The following is a 20,625-nucleotide window of genomic DNA, read 5'->3' as shown; positions in this document are numbered from 1 at the left end:
AACAACCAAACTTGCATTAATAGCGAAAAAATAAAAATACAAAAAGTAGCCCAGACACAATTATTTGCACCTTTCACTAATACTCGGTTGCAGAACCTTTGGCAACAATGAAAGCCTCTAAACATTTTCTTCTATCTTATTTTTTCACCAAATTTTATTAAAATGTCTGGATATACAAAATTGAGTCATTGCATTTATTACTGATGATATTCTGAGTTATGTACTTGAAATTCAGGGGTTCCAATAATTTTGACCAGGACTGTACAAACACTCTGTCCGTATAAAGGCAGTGTTGGAACAAACAAACCTACTGATGCATTAGTGGGAGAACACTGTACTACAGGAAGTAAATGGTAAATGGTAAATTGACTCTACAAACACACATTCACACACTGATGATATATCAGAGGCAATTTGGGGTTCAGTATCTTGCCCAAGGACACTTTGATGTGTGGACTGGAGGAGCCAGGGATCGAACCACCGACTTCCGGTTAGTGGGCCACAGCCGCCCAATACAGGACTGTATATTGTGTTCAGAATGGTGAGGAAAAGACAAGTAACAAAGAATGACAGATAGGTTGGTCAGGGGTTCATCCTACGAGATAATGACCCAACACATTCGAAGAAAAGAACTAGAAAGTAGCTTCACATGATGGAAGGCCAGCACAGTCTCCATACCTAAACCCCATGGAGCTGGTTTGGGATGAAGTGGACAGAAGGTGAAAGCAAAGCAACTTCAACAAAATTTGGATTAAATTTGGGATTTAACATTGCATGATCCCTTCTTCTTTTTTTTTAACCTTTACTATTTATTTGTTCTATGCTCTAATTTCAGAGTTAACTGGAGCCATTACACAATGCCAATTTTAGTAACACCTGCTAAAACGTGTTCTCAACCTCTTGACTGGTAGTGTATATTATTGTTAATGATGTGTTAACTACTTTGACCATCGCATTCACTAATATATACAGTAAGATCATATGGACAGATTCATTCGGGATCTTTCTTGGAGTATTTCACCGATACATCGAAAATTCAATCTTCTGACCACTCTGGTTCACCATCAAAATGGAGAATATCACTGGAATAGGAAATGCAGGATGGTTGAGTGAAAATTTCCAAGAGTAAAAAAAGCACTTTGGGTAGATAGAAAAAAAAATTGTCATAACAAAAATTCCACTTTATTTTGTTACTTTATCCCTATAAGACAGGCATGAGGAAAATATAAGGAAATAAAATCCAACACAAAACAAATGTGGTGGTTGGACATAGCAAAAACATTTTTTATCAACACAGAGTTAAGACATACGTGGTTATCACTTCGTTCAAGACAACATGCTGGTTTTACATGGAGCAAGTACAATGATCTAACTAACTTGTGACTGTTACATTTGAGAATTTTTTACAGGTTTAGTCAGTTATTCAGATAGAATAGAGAGTGCCGTTCACTGCTGTTACATTGTTATCCTTTCTATAACAAACCTGAATTTTGTGAGCATGCTCTCTCAACCACAATGGGGCAAATTCTCACCAACAAGACAAGCAAATAATCCAAGCAGCAATCCAAGCACTCAGACAACCTTTATGCAAAGATTACATAACTTTTTATGAGGCAGGTCACATCAGTAGAGCCAACAATTACATTTGGTCCATTAAACCAGTACGGCAGCAACGAAATGTAGTTAATATTGATTTATAAATACGTCAGCTGTCATTGATGATTATTCATTTCAGCTTCAAAAGCCAAAACAATGAATAGCCCCTATCAAAGTGTCATCATCAAATTGCTTATTTCTCTGAGAAAGAGTGTGTTAAATTTACAATGATATAAAACAGGAAAGCATCAAATTCTCATATTTCAGAAACTGGAACCAAACATGTTTTGGTATTTGGTTTGATAAATGACTCAAACTGACAAACTTGCTATTTATTAATCTGAAAAATTAATTAATCAAATTACTATATGACCCATACTAAACTACATTATGGGAATGTCACAGCATTGTGTAAAATAGTTATTGATTCCATTACTGAACTGGCTCTCTTTCTGGTCCTGATTTTGGCTTGAGCTGGTTTAAGTTGTGCTTGGTCTTTCTAGCTCCAACTATATATTGTGCTATTTTAAAAAAATTAGTTTAACTGTGTTAAATTGTCACAGCATGAAGAAAGCATCCGACTGGTGTATCAAATTGCCATTACTAAGGCAGAGAAATATAGTAATACACTGTACTGTATAAACACACGTACAGCAGTTCATACATGTATGAGAACTACATACAAATTAAAGCATGTATGAAATGCTGTGTTATCAGTGTTGTGTATTCTTGATATGTATAAAACACACATACATAAACACAACCTAAAGTTTATCTTGCTACCCCATTCCAATTACATAATTTTCTGTATCTATCATCTATCTATCGCCCACCCCTACATTCCTCCCTCCTTTTCCCCTCTTCCTCTCTAAAACACTCCCGGAAGCAGCCGATAAGGCACAGCATCTGTGTAGCGTTTCCAGTCCTTGCCGTACTTGCTGCTGCAGCGGTGCTCATCACGCACACAGCGGTGGACCAGCAGGATTGTCATATAAACAATGTAGAAGTATGGCAGAATGTGGCCAAAGCCGCAGGCGGCACAGTAGGCCAGAGAACCCATCAGGTCACCGGTGTAGTTCAAGTGCCGGGCCACGCCCCAGAAGCCTGAGGTCAGGAGCTTGCTGCGGTGGACGCCACCGTCAGCAGAGCCGTACGAGCACTCAATGTATGCGGGCTTGCGGCCCCAGATGGAGCAGGAGCCCTCCGTGCGGCGGAACAGGTCCTTCTGGTGGTTGGTGGAGCGGAAGATGTAATACCCGACGAGGCCGAGCAACAGGACAGCCAGGGCATGGGCGTTAGAAAGCTGAACTGGGTGGTACACCAGGTACAGACCCTGGAGAGCCAAAGACACATTTATTTACACTCACTGTTACTTAAATGAATCTATTATTTGAATTTCTATGCTAGAGTGTCGCATACATTCAATACTAAAAACATATTTTTAAACTGTACTTTCTTTAGGACGCTTCACTTCAAAGCTAGACTGGACAGAAGAAGTTACAATAATGATGTAGCCAAAGGATTTAACTAAAACACAAATTAGCATTAAAGTTTTGTATTGTGATTTTCCTGTACTTTTAAAAAATATTTCTCCTGATATTAAAGAGGTATTCACACATGATGTAGCTAAGGACCACTAAGTAAGAGCTTATAACGAATGTGATTTTACATTATTATTACCGTGTATGTGTTAGCATGTTTGTTACCTGCAGTGTGTAGAGGTAAGGCAGCCAGACACAGTCTCCCCAGCCCAGATACCATCCAAAGTGATCATGGCAGATATCAATGGTTTTCAGGTACCATGCCTCATTCCAGAAGAAATCCAACACATAAATGGCCTACAACAAACCCCCACAAAGGACCCAGTTATCAGGTTATCATAATGACTCACTGAGCAGTGGCTTCTATCTCTATCTAACCCTCTACGTTCAACATCTAACTTTTGCTGGAAAATGTACAATATTTAAAAACTGAGTTGGGAAGGATACTTGCAGATCTAAGCACACCCTCCTTATTCAGGTGAAACATGCAATGCAAAGTGACGCAACATAGGCGAGACAAACTAGACATTTTAAACAGCTGGCTAGGGTTATGCATGAATCCGGTCAAAGACTCAAAGCAAAAATGAGACATTGAGCTAAAGCTGAGTGTCACATAACTGGCAGTTTCTCATATGTGTTGGCATGTTTCAATTTTGAAGCAACTTCTGCTTCCACAGGATCAGTACACAAAATTGAGTGAGACATCTTTATATTAAACCGTTGAATTGGTTTAATTTCCATCCTTACTCCTCCGTACCTGCAGTACATTGACCAGAATCATGGAGTTGGTGACTTGGCCGTACAGTTCTTGCTGCTTGGCCATGTAGGACAGATTGATGAGGGTCCAAGCTACGATGCCGGGCCGGCCGTTGAAGAACAGCTTGAAGTCAAACCACTCGCCGATGCGCGGGTTGAACTCAATGCCCATCATGTAGTTGTAGAATATGTTCCCTGTGAACTTGCTGTAGAATCACAAGAAAAGGGGGAAGGAAAACAAGCTGGTGAAGTTTTGTGCTATTACAGTGCAGACTAGTTTACCTTTAAGATATCATAAGCACTGTGGAGATATAGAAAACTTTTCTGCTGTAGAAATGCGCTGCAGGTACTTGAGTCATACTGGCCCGTGTGTATCGGTACTCACCAGTCCTCGGAGCTGGTGGGGAAAAGGTATGCCTTTATGAAAGCAAAGGTAGAAACAGCATAGCCCAGTATGTTTGCGCACCACATCAGAGGGATCCAGTTGTCGAAGATGATGGTGGGAGAAAACCAATGGAAATAGTGGGCATTGGCAAACCACAGGGCATGAGTAATCAGCCAGCACTGCAGCCCATTGATCTCATACTTGTTGATCAGGCCTAGGGAATGAGGAAACAACAAAGGAAGTTGGATTTTAAACAGTACTGTCTTTACACTGCTTTGATAATGAATGTGAAGCATGTGTTTTAGATAAGAAAGAAATGCTTTGTTACAATATTTGATCACCCTCTCCAAAAGCACAGAATCAGGCTGGTGTAATGCTCTACCTCTTAATTAAACAAATGTGCTGGACTGATGAGAATGGGTATGTCTGTGTTTATTACCAGCAGGGGTTCGTGCCCCATCCTGCACTCCACCAGCATAGCCAGGAACAAACCTATGGATAACATCTGGAACACACATATACAGGAACACCTAAAGGACAAACAGAACTTGTTTTGACCTGGTTGCATTTGCCATAATTCCTTCCTGTTTAGCTACAGCTGAAGACGATGGACAGATTCTTCAAGGTTCATTCAACATCTTTTCTCTGTTTCTCTATTGTCTAGTCATTCTTTCCCACTTCACCTTCTCCACTTTTCTGTTCGTTCTCTCACCTGGAAGGCCACCCAGATGGCATATATCTTGGCAGCTGCCGAGGTGAAGGAGGGTGCCCGGGCCCAGATGGAGAGCAGCGTGGTCTCTCCTCGGTACAACTCAAACAGAGGCTGGCTGATGGAGCACTGGTACTGATCACATGCCATCACAAAGTAGAAGACAATAAAGGGAGCAAAGCAAAGGAGGCTGATGATGCTGATCAGGGAAAACCAGTCCACCTCCCTGAGAATGAATCAGATATACAAACAGATACAGAATGAGGACCGTGTACCTTACTTGTCCTGTCAGACAATTCAGTAAAATATTTCCGTTAGAATGCATCACACAAAGTTAAGTAGGCACTGTGTGTTGTGCAGTATAGATCTTTGTTTCAGCAGACAAGCCCAGGTAATAGTAATAACTTTAAAGATGATCCTGCTCCATCTAACGGTCACAGTGAGCCAGCATGCTGGATACCATAGCCCTCTTTAGATACTCCTAATAAATGTTATCAGAAAAAAAAGGGAAAAAAAGCAGCTTTAAGTCAAAGTGCTGTTAGGCAGTGACCTGCAATGCACAAGAAACTAGTAAATTTGAACTAAATAATGAAAAATTAAGCCTTCGGCTCCTGTTATATTTGCTATAGGCTTTTTCCAGTGCAGACATTTTGGCTTGTCATAGCAGGACAGTACGAGTGAAAATTATTTACTTAACGATGGCTGAGCTCCATCAGATGTCACAGTAAGCCATGACAGTAGGCCAGCATGCACAATACCAGGACCTTGGAACAAACTCACCTAAATGGAATGCAGTCATTGTGAAGCCAAAAGCCAAAATGTCTGTTCTAAAAAAGGTCTATTAGCCCACAAGGAGATGATGTGAATTGGACAAAAAAAAAAAAAAAAAAAAATTATCATCATAACTTGCCCGTCATACCCCCAAGAGAAATACACTGCTTGCATGGCTTTGGCTATGGTAAATTTGGTCTGTCAGTCTTAAATAAATCAACAGTTACTGGATGGATTGCCATGAAAGTTTGTACAGACAGTCATGCCCCCCTCATTTTCACTTATCCAGTGAAATATCTCAACATTTACTTGATGGATTGGCACACAATTTTATGCAGATATTCAGCGTTCCCAGACGATGAATCCTGATGACGTTGGTCATGCTTTATTTTGTGATAAAATTGTTCTGGAACGTCTGGTGATGTATTTTAGATGATATACTAGCCCATAGCACCCTGTGACATAACAACTCACCATGCTCTCCCCCACTGTGCTGGCTGCTCCCTCTGTTCAGATGTTTTCCCACCGGCACTGGGCTTGGTTCGTCTCCTGGTGGCCTCCATGGCCACTGCACCATTCATCTCTGGTGAAGGATAGAGTTAGGATAGAGTTATCAGGTTAAGATCACTATTGCAGTGGCATGCTTTACTTTGTATGCTGCCATAGCCATTTTAAAACTGTGCAACACGCACCAGCATTCACTGAAAGTAGAGCACAAGCAACAGGTGAAGGCACAATTAAAAACAAAACAGATGTTTTTTTTTTTTTTTCACAGATTCACTGTAGTTGTGTGCCCTGTTTTAACAAATGCCCCACGTTGAAAGTATCATGACAGGTCAGCTCCACAAGTCATACATTTACAAATTAGGTCAATTAATAGGGAATTAAATCGGGAATAGGGAAATAGCCTGCATGGCCTTGGAAATGTAAGATAACAAAAAGGGCCTTCAGTGCAAGTCAGCTTGATAAAGCTAGCTTGTACAGCAGACTTTGGACACACTAATGCCACCGTATTTATTCAACTGAAAACAAAGTGTTGATCTCTCTAGCTGCATATATGTTTTTTCCCTCTCTCTCTCTCTTCTTCACACACACACACACACACACACACACACACACAAACACACACACACAAACACACACACAGCAAATATAATACCGAGTCAGCCGGAATTATTCACACTAAAGCCACACAGAACTACAACGTGTTGAAAAGATTAGAATTCCTCTGTTTTGTCCAACATGTCCCTGTCCCACAGACAGATGAAATGTGAAAAGGGAGGGCAGCAACCCGTGGCAAAACGGTCACGAGAGCGAAACCTTACGGTCTTTTTGGGAAACATGTTCAACAAACTGAATTTTAGCACTTGCTGTCTCCTGCATGCGCCTTTTTTGGATGCTAAATGACCGTGAACTTGCTACCTGCAGTAACTCTGGTGAACGACCGACATCCTCTGTATTCTAAATGGTGCCCCTTAAATAGCAGAACGAGATCGGGGACTCCAAGTACCGTTAAACACACATTATAGCGGATTACAACGCCGTCATAGATGCACTATTACCGGATAGCGTAGCGCACTCACCCGTAGGTAACTGTGGGAGAAGGACGGCTCGTCTCTCCTTCCCTCCCGGGCCTGGCGCTGGTTATCGCTTAACCTCTTCGGGGAACGCGCGGTAGTGCCACAGACTCCGCCCATAACGCCACTACGTAAGAAAAATGAGCCAATAGTGTCCATGCGAAGGCGGGCCTAGTAATTGGCTCTGTCCTCTGACTGGGTACGACTAACTGGAGCCACCAGCTCCTGACGAGTTCGCAGTGCGTGAATGGCTTAGACAGAGTAAGCAGTGAACTGGCAATGTTATGAAACGCTGCTCATGATTACCTTCTTTTTGAGTCCGGTCTTTGACATCTTAGCTTTTTATAATAGGTTGTCGTGTTACGTTAATACCAACGATGAAAACATAAAGAAATGAACAACCAGCTTTTTGTCTCTCCATAAAACCAGTTGATAAGCAACAAAAACGGACTTCTGATGAAAAAAACAGGCACATAAACAACAACAACAAACACGTCACCCTGTAACTCTGAATACCCATTTGATAAAAAGAAATTTCATGCTTGGACAGAAGTTTGTGTCTTGGAAAGTGAGTAAAATGTGAGGAGCATAATCTCCAATATATTCATATAGATACAATATATATATATATATATATATAAATCTATAGTGTTTAAATCAATTCAAAACAATAGTATTTCAGCAACGTTTAGAGGGAATGTCAGGCCAACCAAACTGGGAACATACAATCTCAGCAAGTACAGTCACAATCTAGGGCACAAAAGAACCCTTAGGGCCGACCAGAAAGCACAAAAAAGGTCAGTGTGGGCCCAAGTTCTGGCACTTTCCCTCTAGCTAGTGGAGGATTAGGACTGTGTGACCTAAATGAAATGAAAGTCCTATTATATTTTCCACTACTGTATTACTATATTACTTCTAAGTGTCCTTCCTTGACAATTTATTTACCATTTATTTTCTGTTTGCCTATACTTTTTCATTCTTCCCTACTCAGTGCAATGGTTACTGATAAATGCAGTGTGTGTGTGTGTTTGTGTGTGTTTGTGTGTGTGCGCGGGGCCTTAAATCCATAGTAGAATCTCTAGTGCCTGTGCCATCCAGTAAGTGGTCCCGTGTTTCTAGGTGCATGTACATGAGCTAACCACTAGAGGATAGTACTCAGCTGTGACACAAAACAGGCACTTGCATAACATGAAAACTGTTACAACTGCTGTAAGAGTTAAGGGGACAAAAGTCCTCAAATCCTGTAAAAGGGCAGACCATCACCACCACCTGCCCCAGGAGAGGTGTGCAGAATCTGCTCCTCACGCACGGTATGTTTACAGCAAACTCTGTTCATCCCGCGGGGAGGCAGAGAGTTGGTTCCCCCATCCACAGTAAATATCAAGAGGATGCCGGCTGGACAGAGCTGCATCTGTCTCCCAATTTGTGATCTTTCCGGACTTTTTGACTGATCTCCCTCCAGCCAGTGTATCCACCTTGCAACACCCCACGTTCGGGGGAACCCCATCAGAGTGCATTCCCAAAGGATGGAGTCTTTTGCGCCAAACCTGCCAAAAACAAAGGGAAGAAGAAAACCATCATTGGGAGAATATAAAATGAACCACCGCCCACATTTGATGTTATTTAATATATAAGTCTTGTGCGTAGTAAAAAGAAAAATAGCTATTTGTATGAAGAGTTGAACCTATAATTTGCAGAATTTTTGAGCGTGAGGAAACCTGCTTACTGTTAACTCACACCTGTGTTTTGGTCATTGTGATACATTTTTAACAGGACTTAGCACTCTCTAAACCCGCAGCCCCTGAATCTCAATATCATTTAGACGGCCAAATTCAAAAGAATATATGGAGAGGGGGAGAGAATCCTGTTTATTTTTATATCTACCTTTGGAATGTGTTGAAATGTGAACAGTTGATTGGGGGTATTTTCTTTGCACTACTGCCTCTAATTATTGGGGTTGAGGATAAATTCCTGTCTTATTACTTGTAGCTTTTTGCGCAAAGTTAAGACATTCCACCATTGAATTATCCCCTTCACGTAATCAACACCAAACGCGCTCCTTCTGAGAGTATTCAAAACTCTGACACTGCTGGTCAGAAATGCAGCTGCCCAAAACCTGGACTGATTCAGTGGATCCAGAAGGTTTTAAATATACAGTGGGGTCCAGAGGTCTGAGACCACTTTCCCATTCAAAGGAATCGCTCTTCTCCAGATCTACTGGTTCCCTTAAGAAGGGGTCCTCCTTAGCCTTCTGTAGCATCATCCTACACCATCAAATGCCCTCTGTCTTTCTCTTTGTCTGTCTTTTACTCGTGTTCCAAACATGCTGCTATTTCTACGTATTCATCTCTTTTCCTATTTCCCTCTGCGATTCCCTGTGTTTTTGTTTTTCTACCAGTTTTCTCTGTCTGTCACCACAGTGCTTGTTTTGTTTCTCTTTTTCCATTCCTCTATTCTATACTCTTTGATCAGATGTGTTGCTATGCCGTATCCAGACAGTATGATGTATCTGGGCCAAGCAGCAGACAACAAGGCTTTACAATGTGTGTGAGACAATGAAGGGCTTTTGTGCTGTTGCTACCTTATGTTACCTTGTGAGATTTAGTGTAAAAATGAACCCATCTGCTCTCAGGGAGTTTATTTTGAGGGGTTTTGGTAATCTGTTTGACATTTTGGGGTTTTGGGTTAGATTGCATTGCTACTCCTTGAGAATCACAACACAGGGTCTCAAAAGATGACAGGAACTCACAATTTCAGATGTCTTGGTCCCTTGTTATGATTTAAGTTTAAAATGCATTATTTTCACCAAAACAAACAAACCGAATTAAAGCAGCAAATGCTTTGGAATATACTGCTACTATGCAAAACAGGATACAATAAGACATGCACATACATAAGAGCTATGGATGTCATTAATAGAATAAATAAGTTTGGGGGTTTAGACACACTAAAATGTGGGGTTTTCACATGGCCAGTAAAAAATTGCATCACCTGTGAAGAAGAGAGGACAAGTTTTCACAAACTAAGTTTGTAGACGAGGCAGAGCACAAGTGCTATGAGTGTATAAAGTGTTTGTGCATGTATGTTTGTATGTAGTGTCTGAAATTTCAGTGTTAAATGGACACTGTCCATTCATTCAAGGTAAATGTGGTAATGTGCCCAAGTTTAATGAAATAAATATCAATAAATTCTATCCATAAAAATCATGGTGTCAAGCACAGCGTATCCAACCCACTCACCCATTGTTCCTGTTACTGCACAGATATAAATGCATAAATATGGGTCCTCTCAGGGCAGATGTTTGGGGGAAAAGCACAGGTATAACTAATGACATTAATAATGGCTCGTTCCTCATAAGTACTTCGAGTAAGCTATACCAGTTAGCCACTATGCAGGATACCAGGCAAGGAACTGACAGTTGTTGTTTATGACATTAATTACCCCAGTGCTTCCTGCTATGACAGGTCCAAATGTGTGCATTAAAAAGGCCTGTTAAGATGTGTGCTCTGTGGGTTGTAAACGCGATGTCAGAGGGGAAATTAGTTTTTTTCGGTTTAATAAATGAGTGCAATAATGTGCTGTATGTACAGTATGTGGTTCAGAAGTGCAAAAAGCCTGAATCACACTTTATTGCAGATATGGATGTACAATAACAGTTATTGGTAGAAAATCTATCTGGTTCTGGAAAGTCCAAGGTGCATTTTAAACAGCATGGTTTACCGTCATCGGAACACATGCATGTCTGCATTATTCTGACGATTTCTTATTATGAAATTGCTACAGATTAGTGATTTATCAAACTGAAAAAGGTTAATGTTACCAAGTGCAAGGGGGTCTGCGCTCTCTGTGTGTGCACATTTGTGTGATCAGTATAAAAAGAGCTGGCAGTGGGCGCGTGTATGTATAACACATAGACACATGTGGGTGGGGGAGCAGGTTGCCCGACAAATCTCACCCTAATCAGCTCCCCTGGGATGGTGCAAGTCTGTGTGTATGCATAACAGTGCGTGTATGTACTGTATGTGCAATATTCTGAATTTATGAATATTGTTCATGGGCTACATGTGCCACTAGGATTGTGTAAGTGTCTCATGGATACGAGGGCTCATGCTGTTTCAGAGACGCAATGCAACATGGCTCTTCAATAATTTACTATAAATGAAAGTGAAAAATTAATGAGAGAGCAGATCCTCTCCTCTGTTTGTCCTCCTCCTTTCCCCCTCGCCTGTCCTGATGTAAATGTCTTCTCTTCCTCCTCTCTCCTGCTTAGTTAACCTCACCATCAGCTTTGTCATCAACATTAAGATTTAAGAAGCTGTAGGCTTTTTTTTTTTGTCTTAATACTGGAAAGCATTTACATTTCAGTGCCTGCTTCACCATAATTTAAACAAAACTCGGTGCCATTCAGTGTTCTCACCTCCTCAGAACCGGTGTTAGCCTTGGGGCCCTGGTGTTAGAGAGGGAAATATGAAACCGCCTGCTGAGAGTTTGATGTATGGGTAAAGAATATATCAAGATTTCAGCTGATAAAAATTAACTGCGGTGTTTCTGATTTCAGTCACACCCTTGTAAAAGTGTTGGGTGGCTGTAAGATTGCAATGACACATTTTCAACCCTCAGAGGATGTTTTAGGTTAGTTCTCTATGTTGTGTTGCTGATGTTGTCCTTACCTTTCTCAGGTTCTCTGCCCTCTCCGGACATCTTAAGTTTTCTCAGGAAACTCTACATTATCAGTCAGTAAATAAAAGACTCAGACCTTTAACTAGAATCATCATTATGCTGCATTATTTGAATTAAAAGCCTACTGAGGGCTGTCTATAAATATCAAAAAAAGAAAAAGTAGAGATATCAGTCGTATGTATCAGTTGGACAAGGAACAACAGGGTCATGATGTCATGGAAAATTTGAAAAAAATACTATGCACAAAAAGAAGGGAAATCAGTAAATAAATAAATGTAAATTAATTGTGGTGACATTTTTCATGCTCATTAGACAAAAAATAATTATATATTCATAGTAGTTTTACAAAATAAACATTTGTCAGTTTTTGTACTGCATGTTATGGAAATGTGTGTTTTTTTAGAATATATACAAGCTGGAGGTAATGTGTGTGAGAACATGTTGACAGGTTGTAATGAAACAAAAACACAGTCTCAGGGGGCCCGTAGAGAGCAGCCCATATGGGCATCACGATGAGTCACCTCGCAGTGATTTATTCAGAGACAGTCCACCACTGAGGACCTTTATTTACAGCTCAATGTGTTTTTTCATTAAAAAAAAAAAAAAAAAGCATGTCATATAAGCACAGATGATCTGCTTTTTAAATTTAGAGAGCCAGTGCTGTGCAGAGAGCTCGATTTGAGTTGGATTTCAGAAAGGAAGACAAGAAGCATGTCTAACAGATGAAGATTTGTCCTTGTTTTTTGTCTTATTTTGTTTTGAATAATTAAAGTGGTGCACCAATATTCTTTTCTCCCCTCAGCATTGTCTAATTTGCTTTCGGCATAACCAAAGCTACATGTACCTGGAGGAAATTTGTCTCAGGTGGCACAATAAAATGCATTTACAGTGTACTGTACCTAGCTTTACTGTGAGGGGAAAGGTCAAAGGTTTAAAGAGAGGACCACATGTCGCCCTTTGCTCTTGCCCAAGAACTGGCCGCGAAGCTGTGCTGAGTTCATTTCCTGGTTTGTGAATTAATGAACACCCTGCAACCCCATGATGTCAAGCCTCAGTAGTCCATGTTGCCTATAATGTCATGAATCTATGCATAACTGGTCCATGTGTCTATGAGGCATTTCTATGAGGAGAATTAGACCAGCACAATAACTGAGCCAACACACTCCTTTTATATGCCTGGAGCCTCAACGGAAATAAGTGCACCGAAAAATATAAAGAACACTGATGCAAAAGTCAATCAAATTAAACCGTGAGACGTTTCCTTTTCCTTCTCCCGTCATCACTTTTGACACTGTCAGCTAGGGCTGAGTGTAACCACAAAACTGGATGGGCGATTATTTCGCCTGTCATCAGTGGTTTCACCCTCTAATCCGGAAAGGTTACATCCGTCAACGACAAGGCAGCATCCCTGGTAACAGACTCTCATCCATGACGCTTTCCGTAGCTGCTCCACAAACGCTTCCGATCACTCAACCGTTTTGTTTGTGAAGCAGCTACAGCTTCAACATTAATTCACAGTCTTAACAATCACATGTTCTGATTAGACGAGGAGGTGTAACAACAGGTTCTTACAGTTTGCATATACAGACAAATCAAACGTCTAACACATCCAAACCCATTTTTTTCGAACCCAGAAATTTCCTTCGAAGTCATAGCCCTGTCCCGGGGCCATGATAAAAATAGGCACACAAATGCCAGCAGAAGTAGTAATTTAGGTTGCGAGGTGTGGTAGTCAGTGGAATCGGCGGTGTAAATGTGGACGAGGTTGAATAATGTAGTGCAGGGTGTTGTGAAGTGCGAAAACAGAGCTAGAAAGGGGTTGCAGGCGTAAGCGAGAGAGAGAAAGAGATCCACGCTGATCACTGGGGCTTCTCCAGTTCATCTTAAGGAGCACCGAGCCCATGGCGCTCCATTTTTGATTCTGCCATCTCTCTGCAATACTTTGGCACCTTCAATACGGCGCAGGTAAAGCGGACACACACCAAGGCAGCACACACAGACACACACTGGCAAACTGGGTGAGGAGCATCACCCCTCGATAAAGACAGGGCTCAACTAGCATTACTGCAAACCCCCATAAATACAAAATGTACTTAACTACTTATAGAACTAGAAGGAAGGACAATGAAAATGATGACATCGGCTGCTCATTTAATATGACATACTGCCTGCAGAAACAAAGACCATCTCATTAGGTCTGTGTAGGCCAAGAGAGGGGTTACTCCTGCCTGGAAATATACCTCAAAATGTTGCAGGGCCCAAATGTACTGAAGCGTCTTTCTCTAAAGTTACGGTGATAACACTTCTTTTCAAAAAAGGTGACTGATCTCAATACTCCCTCCCCTCATCCCCACTCGGACATGGCTGGTATCTTCCTGGAGCATAAACACCTTGTGGAGACATGGAGAGGAACAGAGAGTTTACATAATCAAAAGACTGCTGTCATTCAGCTGACCAAACTAAATTTTCCGTGGCCTTCAGCAGCTCCGTTGAAGGGAAGACAGCAGTGTCAAAGTTATGCAGAAACTCTCACAGCACCCAAATAAACCCAAAAAGCCCTGGACGTCCTTTTTTTGTTGTGGGCCGTAGAGGGGAGCCACAGGGAACTTGCGCAGCATACAGTCAAGGTATGTCACCGTTCCCGGGGCAAGCTCGTACTCAGCTAAGTTGACAGTGAGCACTCAAACAGAGGGTGTGAGGTGTAGCTGTACATGACCAAATTCTCAAGATGCATAAACAGTGCAGCCATTTAAGCCTCACACAACTCTGTCAAGTTCATTTCCATAAATCTACAAAACAATAGTGTGCTTAGTGTTATTTTATACTGTTTTGTTCACTCACACTTATATATGACAAAAAAGAAAAGGGTCAAACACAGGATGAGTGTAAGAGAAGTGAGCAGCACCAGGTCTGACTTGCTCAAAATAAAATGTCACTTGAATAGAACGTAGTATGATTGCACTGACACAAAGGTTATATTGACCTCTTAGCCTCCTAAAAATCAGATATCAGTCAGTCCCCCTCTGATATACGCAGAAACAGAGCAGAACAGAGCGTTTATCGTTTATGCTACTTTTGGGTTTCAGTAAATTGTATGGTTTTTCCTTTATGGCAACTGCAGACATTCTTGGAATGGTAAAATTTAAAGACACTTACTTTGAAAGCATACGGATGTTGGCTTGCACAGCTGTAATCTAAAAAATGTATATCTGATTCCGATTTTTAGAAATTCCCCAAATTTTGTGAATTCACCGCAAAAACATTCCTCATATTTCAACAGTTCAATCAGTGTATTTCAAAACTTCAAACAGCTTGTAAGAAAATGCAGCTGTGCCATTGAGCTTGAACAGACTGGTGTATGTGTGTGTGTGTGTGTGTGTGTGTGCATGTGTGTACGTCCGCATCAGAGATATATATGCGCGATAATAACAACATTTTCATTAGTATTAGTAAAATATCAAAGTTGTTCATCCAAATCCTCTGTCTATTAAAATGTGAAAACATGATCGTTCTTCAAATGTTCTCACATACATGTGTACTGGCATGTTGCAGATCATGCCTCTGCAGGCCAGCGTGTGTATCTGTGTGTGTGTGTGTGTGTTCTGAGGCTGCTGTGCTTGCGTGTGCCTCTCTGAGCATATTGTGTGTTTGTTTCTTTGTGCATCTGAGTGTGTAATTCTGCCTGTTGTGACGTACGTGTGTTGTCTGTGAGATGCGTCAGTAACTGGGGCAGAACTGATTGTTGCTGATGGCTGTAGGCAAGCGCAGACCTACATTCTGCTCCGCCATACAGAGGGAGAGGAGGAGGAGGCGCAGGGAGCAGGAGGGTAGTAAATATTGGGGTCTCTCCTGTACTCCTCTCCCTCCTTTGTCTCCCCTTTTCTATGGCAACCTCCCATGCTCCTTTCCTTGAGCGGTCCAATCTTTGCTTCCTACTCTTTCCCCTGCCCTCCCTAAACCTCTTTATTTTGTCCGCTGTTACACTCGACAGGCGTAGGGACTTGCTCAGCACGCCGTTGAGGAAGTGGCTCTGGAAACGAGAGGGAGAAAATCGTGACTCAATAGAGAAAGAGGAGAGGAGAGAGCACATGAGATGAGATAAAGTGAGTGACATCGATGCAGGAGTAAAGAAAGAAAATATCACACCAGTCTCAGTATAGATTCTATAGATTGTTTTCTGATATCTCAGGATTATGGGGAGAGACATGCAACATTTCTCCCAGTGCGGATTCCTAAACACGTGACATGCATAGAGATGGGTACACACTGCCTTCAGATTTAGTTCTTGAAAAGTTCCTTTGAATTTTTTATCCTATTTTATTGAGTTTTTTTTTGCTTTCACCCTCTGTGAAACCAAAGTCGTGACTATTCAGTAATCAGTCATAGTCACATACAAAAATATCTGATCTACAGCTATGGGGGATTAAATGTGGTTTTAACTGAAACAGTCTTATCTTCTATGCCCGTATCTAGCATCTAAAATCTGCTTCCTGTAATTATATATCGCTGACAAATGCTGCAGTGTCAAGGGTCATTGCTGGTTTTAGTTCCTCTTTGGCCAAAACAAAACATAAAGTTCTTGTTCGCGGCTTCTGAAAGAACTTCCAGTTGATGATAAATCACTTTCTGAAAAGAACAGCTCGCCAGGTGACACAAATATTACGTTCACATAGTGGAGGACACTTTGGTGGTGAGAACTGCTCACATCTGCTTTCAGCCGGCAACATTAGTTGCTCAAGTTCCGTTGCTTCCTCTCAAAAGAAATGCCTGGTCATCTCATTTTATGGTCAACTGACATCTGATCCCTGACCCCACCCGGGGACACTGGTCTGAGCAGCTTCTGTTTTGCATACGTGTGTGTGTGTGTGTGTGTGTGTGTGTGTGTGTGTGTGTGTGCACTCTCAGCAGTGTCCACAAAAACACATGTAAAATACTGTACGTGAAAATAAATTGGTGGGAAAACTCTGACTTTGACAGTTACCTGCCAGAATATAAAAATATTAATGTCTGACAAATATGAATCTAAAAAGAGATAACATAAGTCTGGACGAATGAGCTTGGTGTGGGGACTAAACCCTCTAAAGCCACTTGTGACCATTCAATTTGAGTTATTTCTATACTTTTTCTAAATTATGTGAGACAGCCCCAGTCCTTGATTCAAAATGGCTGAAAGAGGTAGACTGAAGCGTTTTCTTTACTGGATGTGACTCAGCCTCTTTTCGGTAGACATCCAGCTCTTGACACAGAAGCAAGTTAGTTTTAAACAGATCTACGTCCCACACTGACTCCGCACAGGCTCAGCTTTGTCATATGTGATACACTGCAGCATGTGAATCATCTTATTACACTAACTCTTTTTAGGGAATGAATAAACATGATTTTAAATCGTATTATTTCTGTTCTACATGAAAAGGCAGAACAGAAACCTTTCTACTCTTTGCACTCACAACAGATGTGAGATTGAAAGCTTATTCTAAAAAAAAGTCGAAGAGTGCACTGGGTGTAATGTAAGAACTTTTTTTTTTTCTTTTAGTCCCAGCAGAGCAACAAATGCAGTTGAAGCTGCATGATGGTGAATCAATAACTCACCCAAGGAGGTGGGATCATTTCGGTCCGTGAATGGTTCTCTGACTCACTCGCTGAACAAAAGAGGAATATTACAGCTATCACCAACAGGAGCACTCAAATAAACCTTAAATAGTTAGTTTTTGTTTTTTCATATGAAAGAATGATGAGTATTTTACAGCAATTTGGGGACTTTAGGTGTATCCATGTGTTACTCAACACTTTTTGTTTCAGTATTTTGAATCAGGGGCCACAAAAAATGACTGATCATTGAAGTGAAAAAATGTCAGCATTGAGATATATGTGTTGCATGAGGGGATCCAATTATAATAATGCACACTAGCAGTAATACTATAGACTCTTAAAGGAATGAATGAGAACTCATAGCTAGGACGGATACAATGCAGTTCAGTTGCTATGTAAATCGTTTTCATTCTTGAGGATGTGCTTCTAGAAACAAATGTTATTTTGATGCATGCATGTAGTTATTTGCTTTAAGTGTTGCTGGATATGTTGTTGTAATATCCGAATCAGCCGATTTATGCAGGTGGCTGACAGCTACAGTTCAGCTTTCAACAGGTTTGCATCACGTTATAAAAATTAAGTTTACAGTTCTGCAGGTTCCCTAAAGGCAAGACTCGATAACAATTAATAAAAGGGTCATAAAAATTATAACACAGTAATGTAGTTGTAAGCATATAAGGACTTTCTAACTGTTTACTAATGTGTTTGCTAACAACTATAACTCCTCCTGTGAAGCATCTGTAAAAGATAATAAATAATTAATCTTATACATCTGTAATAAATGTAATATTTCTACATATTTATATTATACTATGTAACCAAAAATAATACTGCTTCTTCAATCTCATGAAAACTGAATGAACACTATCCAGTGATGAAGGCCACAACATTTGGCTGAAAGCCCCAGAAGAAATGTAGAAAAGGATACTAAGAAAATAATTCTGTAGACTGTACATTGGCAGCTACACACTAAACACTAGAATACAATGTATGACCTCCCATACATTTCAAAATGACAAACCTGGAGATATTTTTGCTCGTAATATTGATGAATACCCAACTCGTCGACAATTTATTTACTTATTTTTGTTTAACATTGTGGTATGTCTTATAGAGTTGCAAAGTGGAAGGTGCTGCTGGTTCGAGAAGTGCTGTTCCTCATCCTGTGCTCCCAGTTCAGTTCTGTTATTTACTTCAACTTCATTTCTGAGAAATTATGGACGACGGATCCAAATACTACAGTACCCCCGAGCTTCTGCTGCTGTTGCCTGGAGGAAGCCAGTCAGAGGTGCAAATCAGAGCAGTAGTGAATTCAAAAAACTTTGGACACAGCACCACAGTTGCTGAATTCACCCACAAGTGACCAAGAATTTAAAAGTGAGCGCCAGATTGTGTTCAGTGAAAGGGAGTCTGTTGCATTCATGGAGTGCTCAGCTCCTCCTGGAAGCAACAAGAAGCAGAAGATGCCTCTGGACATTCATCCAACCTGAGGAGGATGACGGTGGGGCACAATCAGAGGGAGTGTGTTGTTTGGAAGGAGCATTCAGTCTCCATCAAAGGGAAACCTAAAGGTAAAGCTCCCTCTGAAGGACCTGCAAAGCTGCCCCAAGGAGTGGATATACACAAAGCAGACCAAACCTAAAGAGCTTGTTTGCTGTGTGAAAACCATACTCAGTAAGTTGGCTCCTGATAAGATACTTTTTGTCACCCCCCTAGGCACACAGTTTTGGGGCTCAGCGTCACTGTATCACAAAACGGTGATCCGGACAGTTTCAGGAGTTGATGACACAGCTCAAAGAACCCATATGCTCTACGCCAGTGTGTGCAATTGACTCACAAAGGTAAAGTCATGCATCTGTGACTGGGTGTTTTCTTTTTGTGTTTTTTTTTACAAAGTCACAAACTCAGTAATTTATGTTGACACTGACAAACTGTTACACATGTATGTTTACTTGTAATCTGTTGAGTGAATTTTGAGCTCTTGAGGATGGCGTTGGGTGAAGCCCAAGCCTCTAGTTGCAAGTTTATCTGGGATCATTTGTGTCAGACTGGAAGGTCCACTACACTGGAGTAGATACACCAGAATGAAATAAACTGGAATTATCCTTTGATATCTTAATTCTTTCTTTAGTATCTTGTGTGTATGTGTGTGTCTGTGTGTATCTGTGCTATAATACTCACTGCAGTATTTTACAGTTGTATGCAAAGGATGGGACACACCTGGGAAAATGACATATTTTGTTGAATTTTGATGTGAAATGAAGCAACTACAACCCCTGCAGCAAACAGCCCATAAAGATGAATTTCTTCCAATGTTCATGCGCTGTTACTGTTTATCTCATGAGTGTAAAAATTTGAAAAAAAAATTGAGCAGCAACTGTGGCACTTGCAAAACTTTGGGCACTATACTACTTGTATAGTTTCAGATTTTCATGAACTTGTTAATTTATTAATTCATTAAGGCTTTAAATGAATCATTAGGTCAAGAATTGTCATTGGGAATTGTCATCTGAGGAAATTTCCAGAGTTGATTAAATTCTCTGACTCTTCAAACCTTTAGGTGACACTCAAGAACCATGGGCTCCTCTAAGCAACTGACTGATGATCTAAAATGAAGCTAATTACTGCCTGCAAGGCAGGGGAGGCTATAATCATTTATCAAAGCGCTTCCAGTTTGAGATTTCCACTGTTCAAAATGTCGTTAAAAAACGGCAGTTAAGGGGTACTGTGGGGAACAGTTCTTGATCTTGTCGTTCCTTAAGGGGAACGACAAAATCTTGAATACCAAGAAAACTTTCTAATAAAACTGCACGTCTACATGACCCCCATACAACTACAGAGGAGCTGCAGGAAGGTTCAGCTGACACAGGAGTAGTGGTGCAACGTTCCACCGTGCTGCGTTGATGCGCAAACTGGGTCTGAATGGAAGAATCATCGGAAGGAAACGTCACCTGCGACCTCATCACGAAAGTCCACATATGAAATCTGGAAAGCAACATCTGGATAAGCCAGAGTCAATTT

At 40.9% G+C, this 20,625-nt stretch overlaps 1 protein-coding gene across 1 annotated transcript; it reads right to left on the bottom strand.

Moving 5' to 3' along the window:
• Positions 1-1,192: 1,192 nt before the first annotated feature.
• Positions 1,193-7,420, bottom strand: dhcr7 (7-dehydrocholesterol reductase). Its single transcript, XM_040134597.1, has 8 exons — positions 7,342-7,420; positions 6,233-6,341; positions 4,991-5,213; positions 4,718-4,808; positions 4,279-4,492; positions 3,895-4,099; positions 3,303-3,434; positions 1,193-2,929 (listed from the first exon to the last, which is right to left on the bottom strand). The coding sequence occupies exons 2-8, from the start codon at positions 6,337-6,339 to the stop codon at positions 2,465-2,467; spliced, it is 1,437 nt and encodes a 478-aa protein (XP_039990531.1). The 5' UTR covers positions 6,340-6,341; positions 7,342-7,420; the 3' UTR covers positions 1,193-2,464.
• Positions 7,421-20,625: the final 13,205 nt, after the last annotated feature.

Source organism: Xiphias gladius, chromosome 1 (assembly GCF_016859285.1).
Source record: "Xiphias gladius isolate SHS-SW01 ecotype Sanya breed wild chromosome 1, ASM1685928v1, whole genome shotgun sequence".
Taxonomy (NCBI): Eukaryota; Metazoa; Chordata; class Actinopteri; order Istiophoriformes; family Xiphiidae; genus Xiphias; species Xiphias gladius.
Note: the sequence above shows the minus strand (reverse complement) of the source record. Positions and strands in the feature narration are given on the sequence as shown.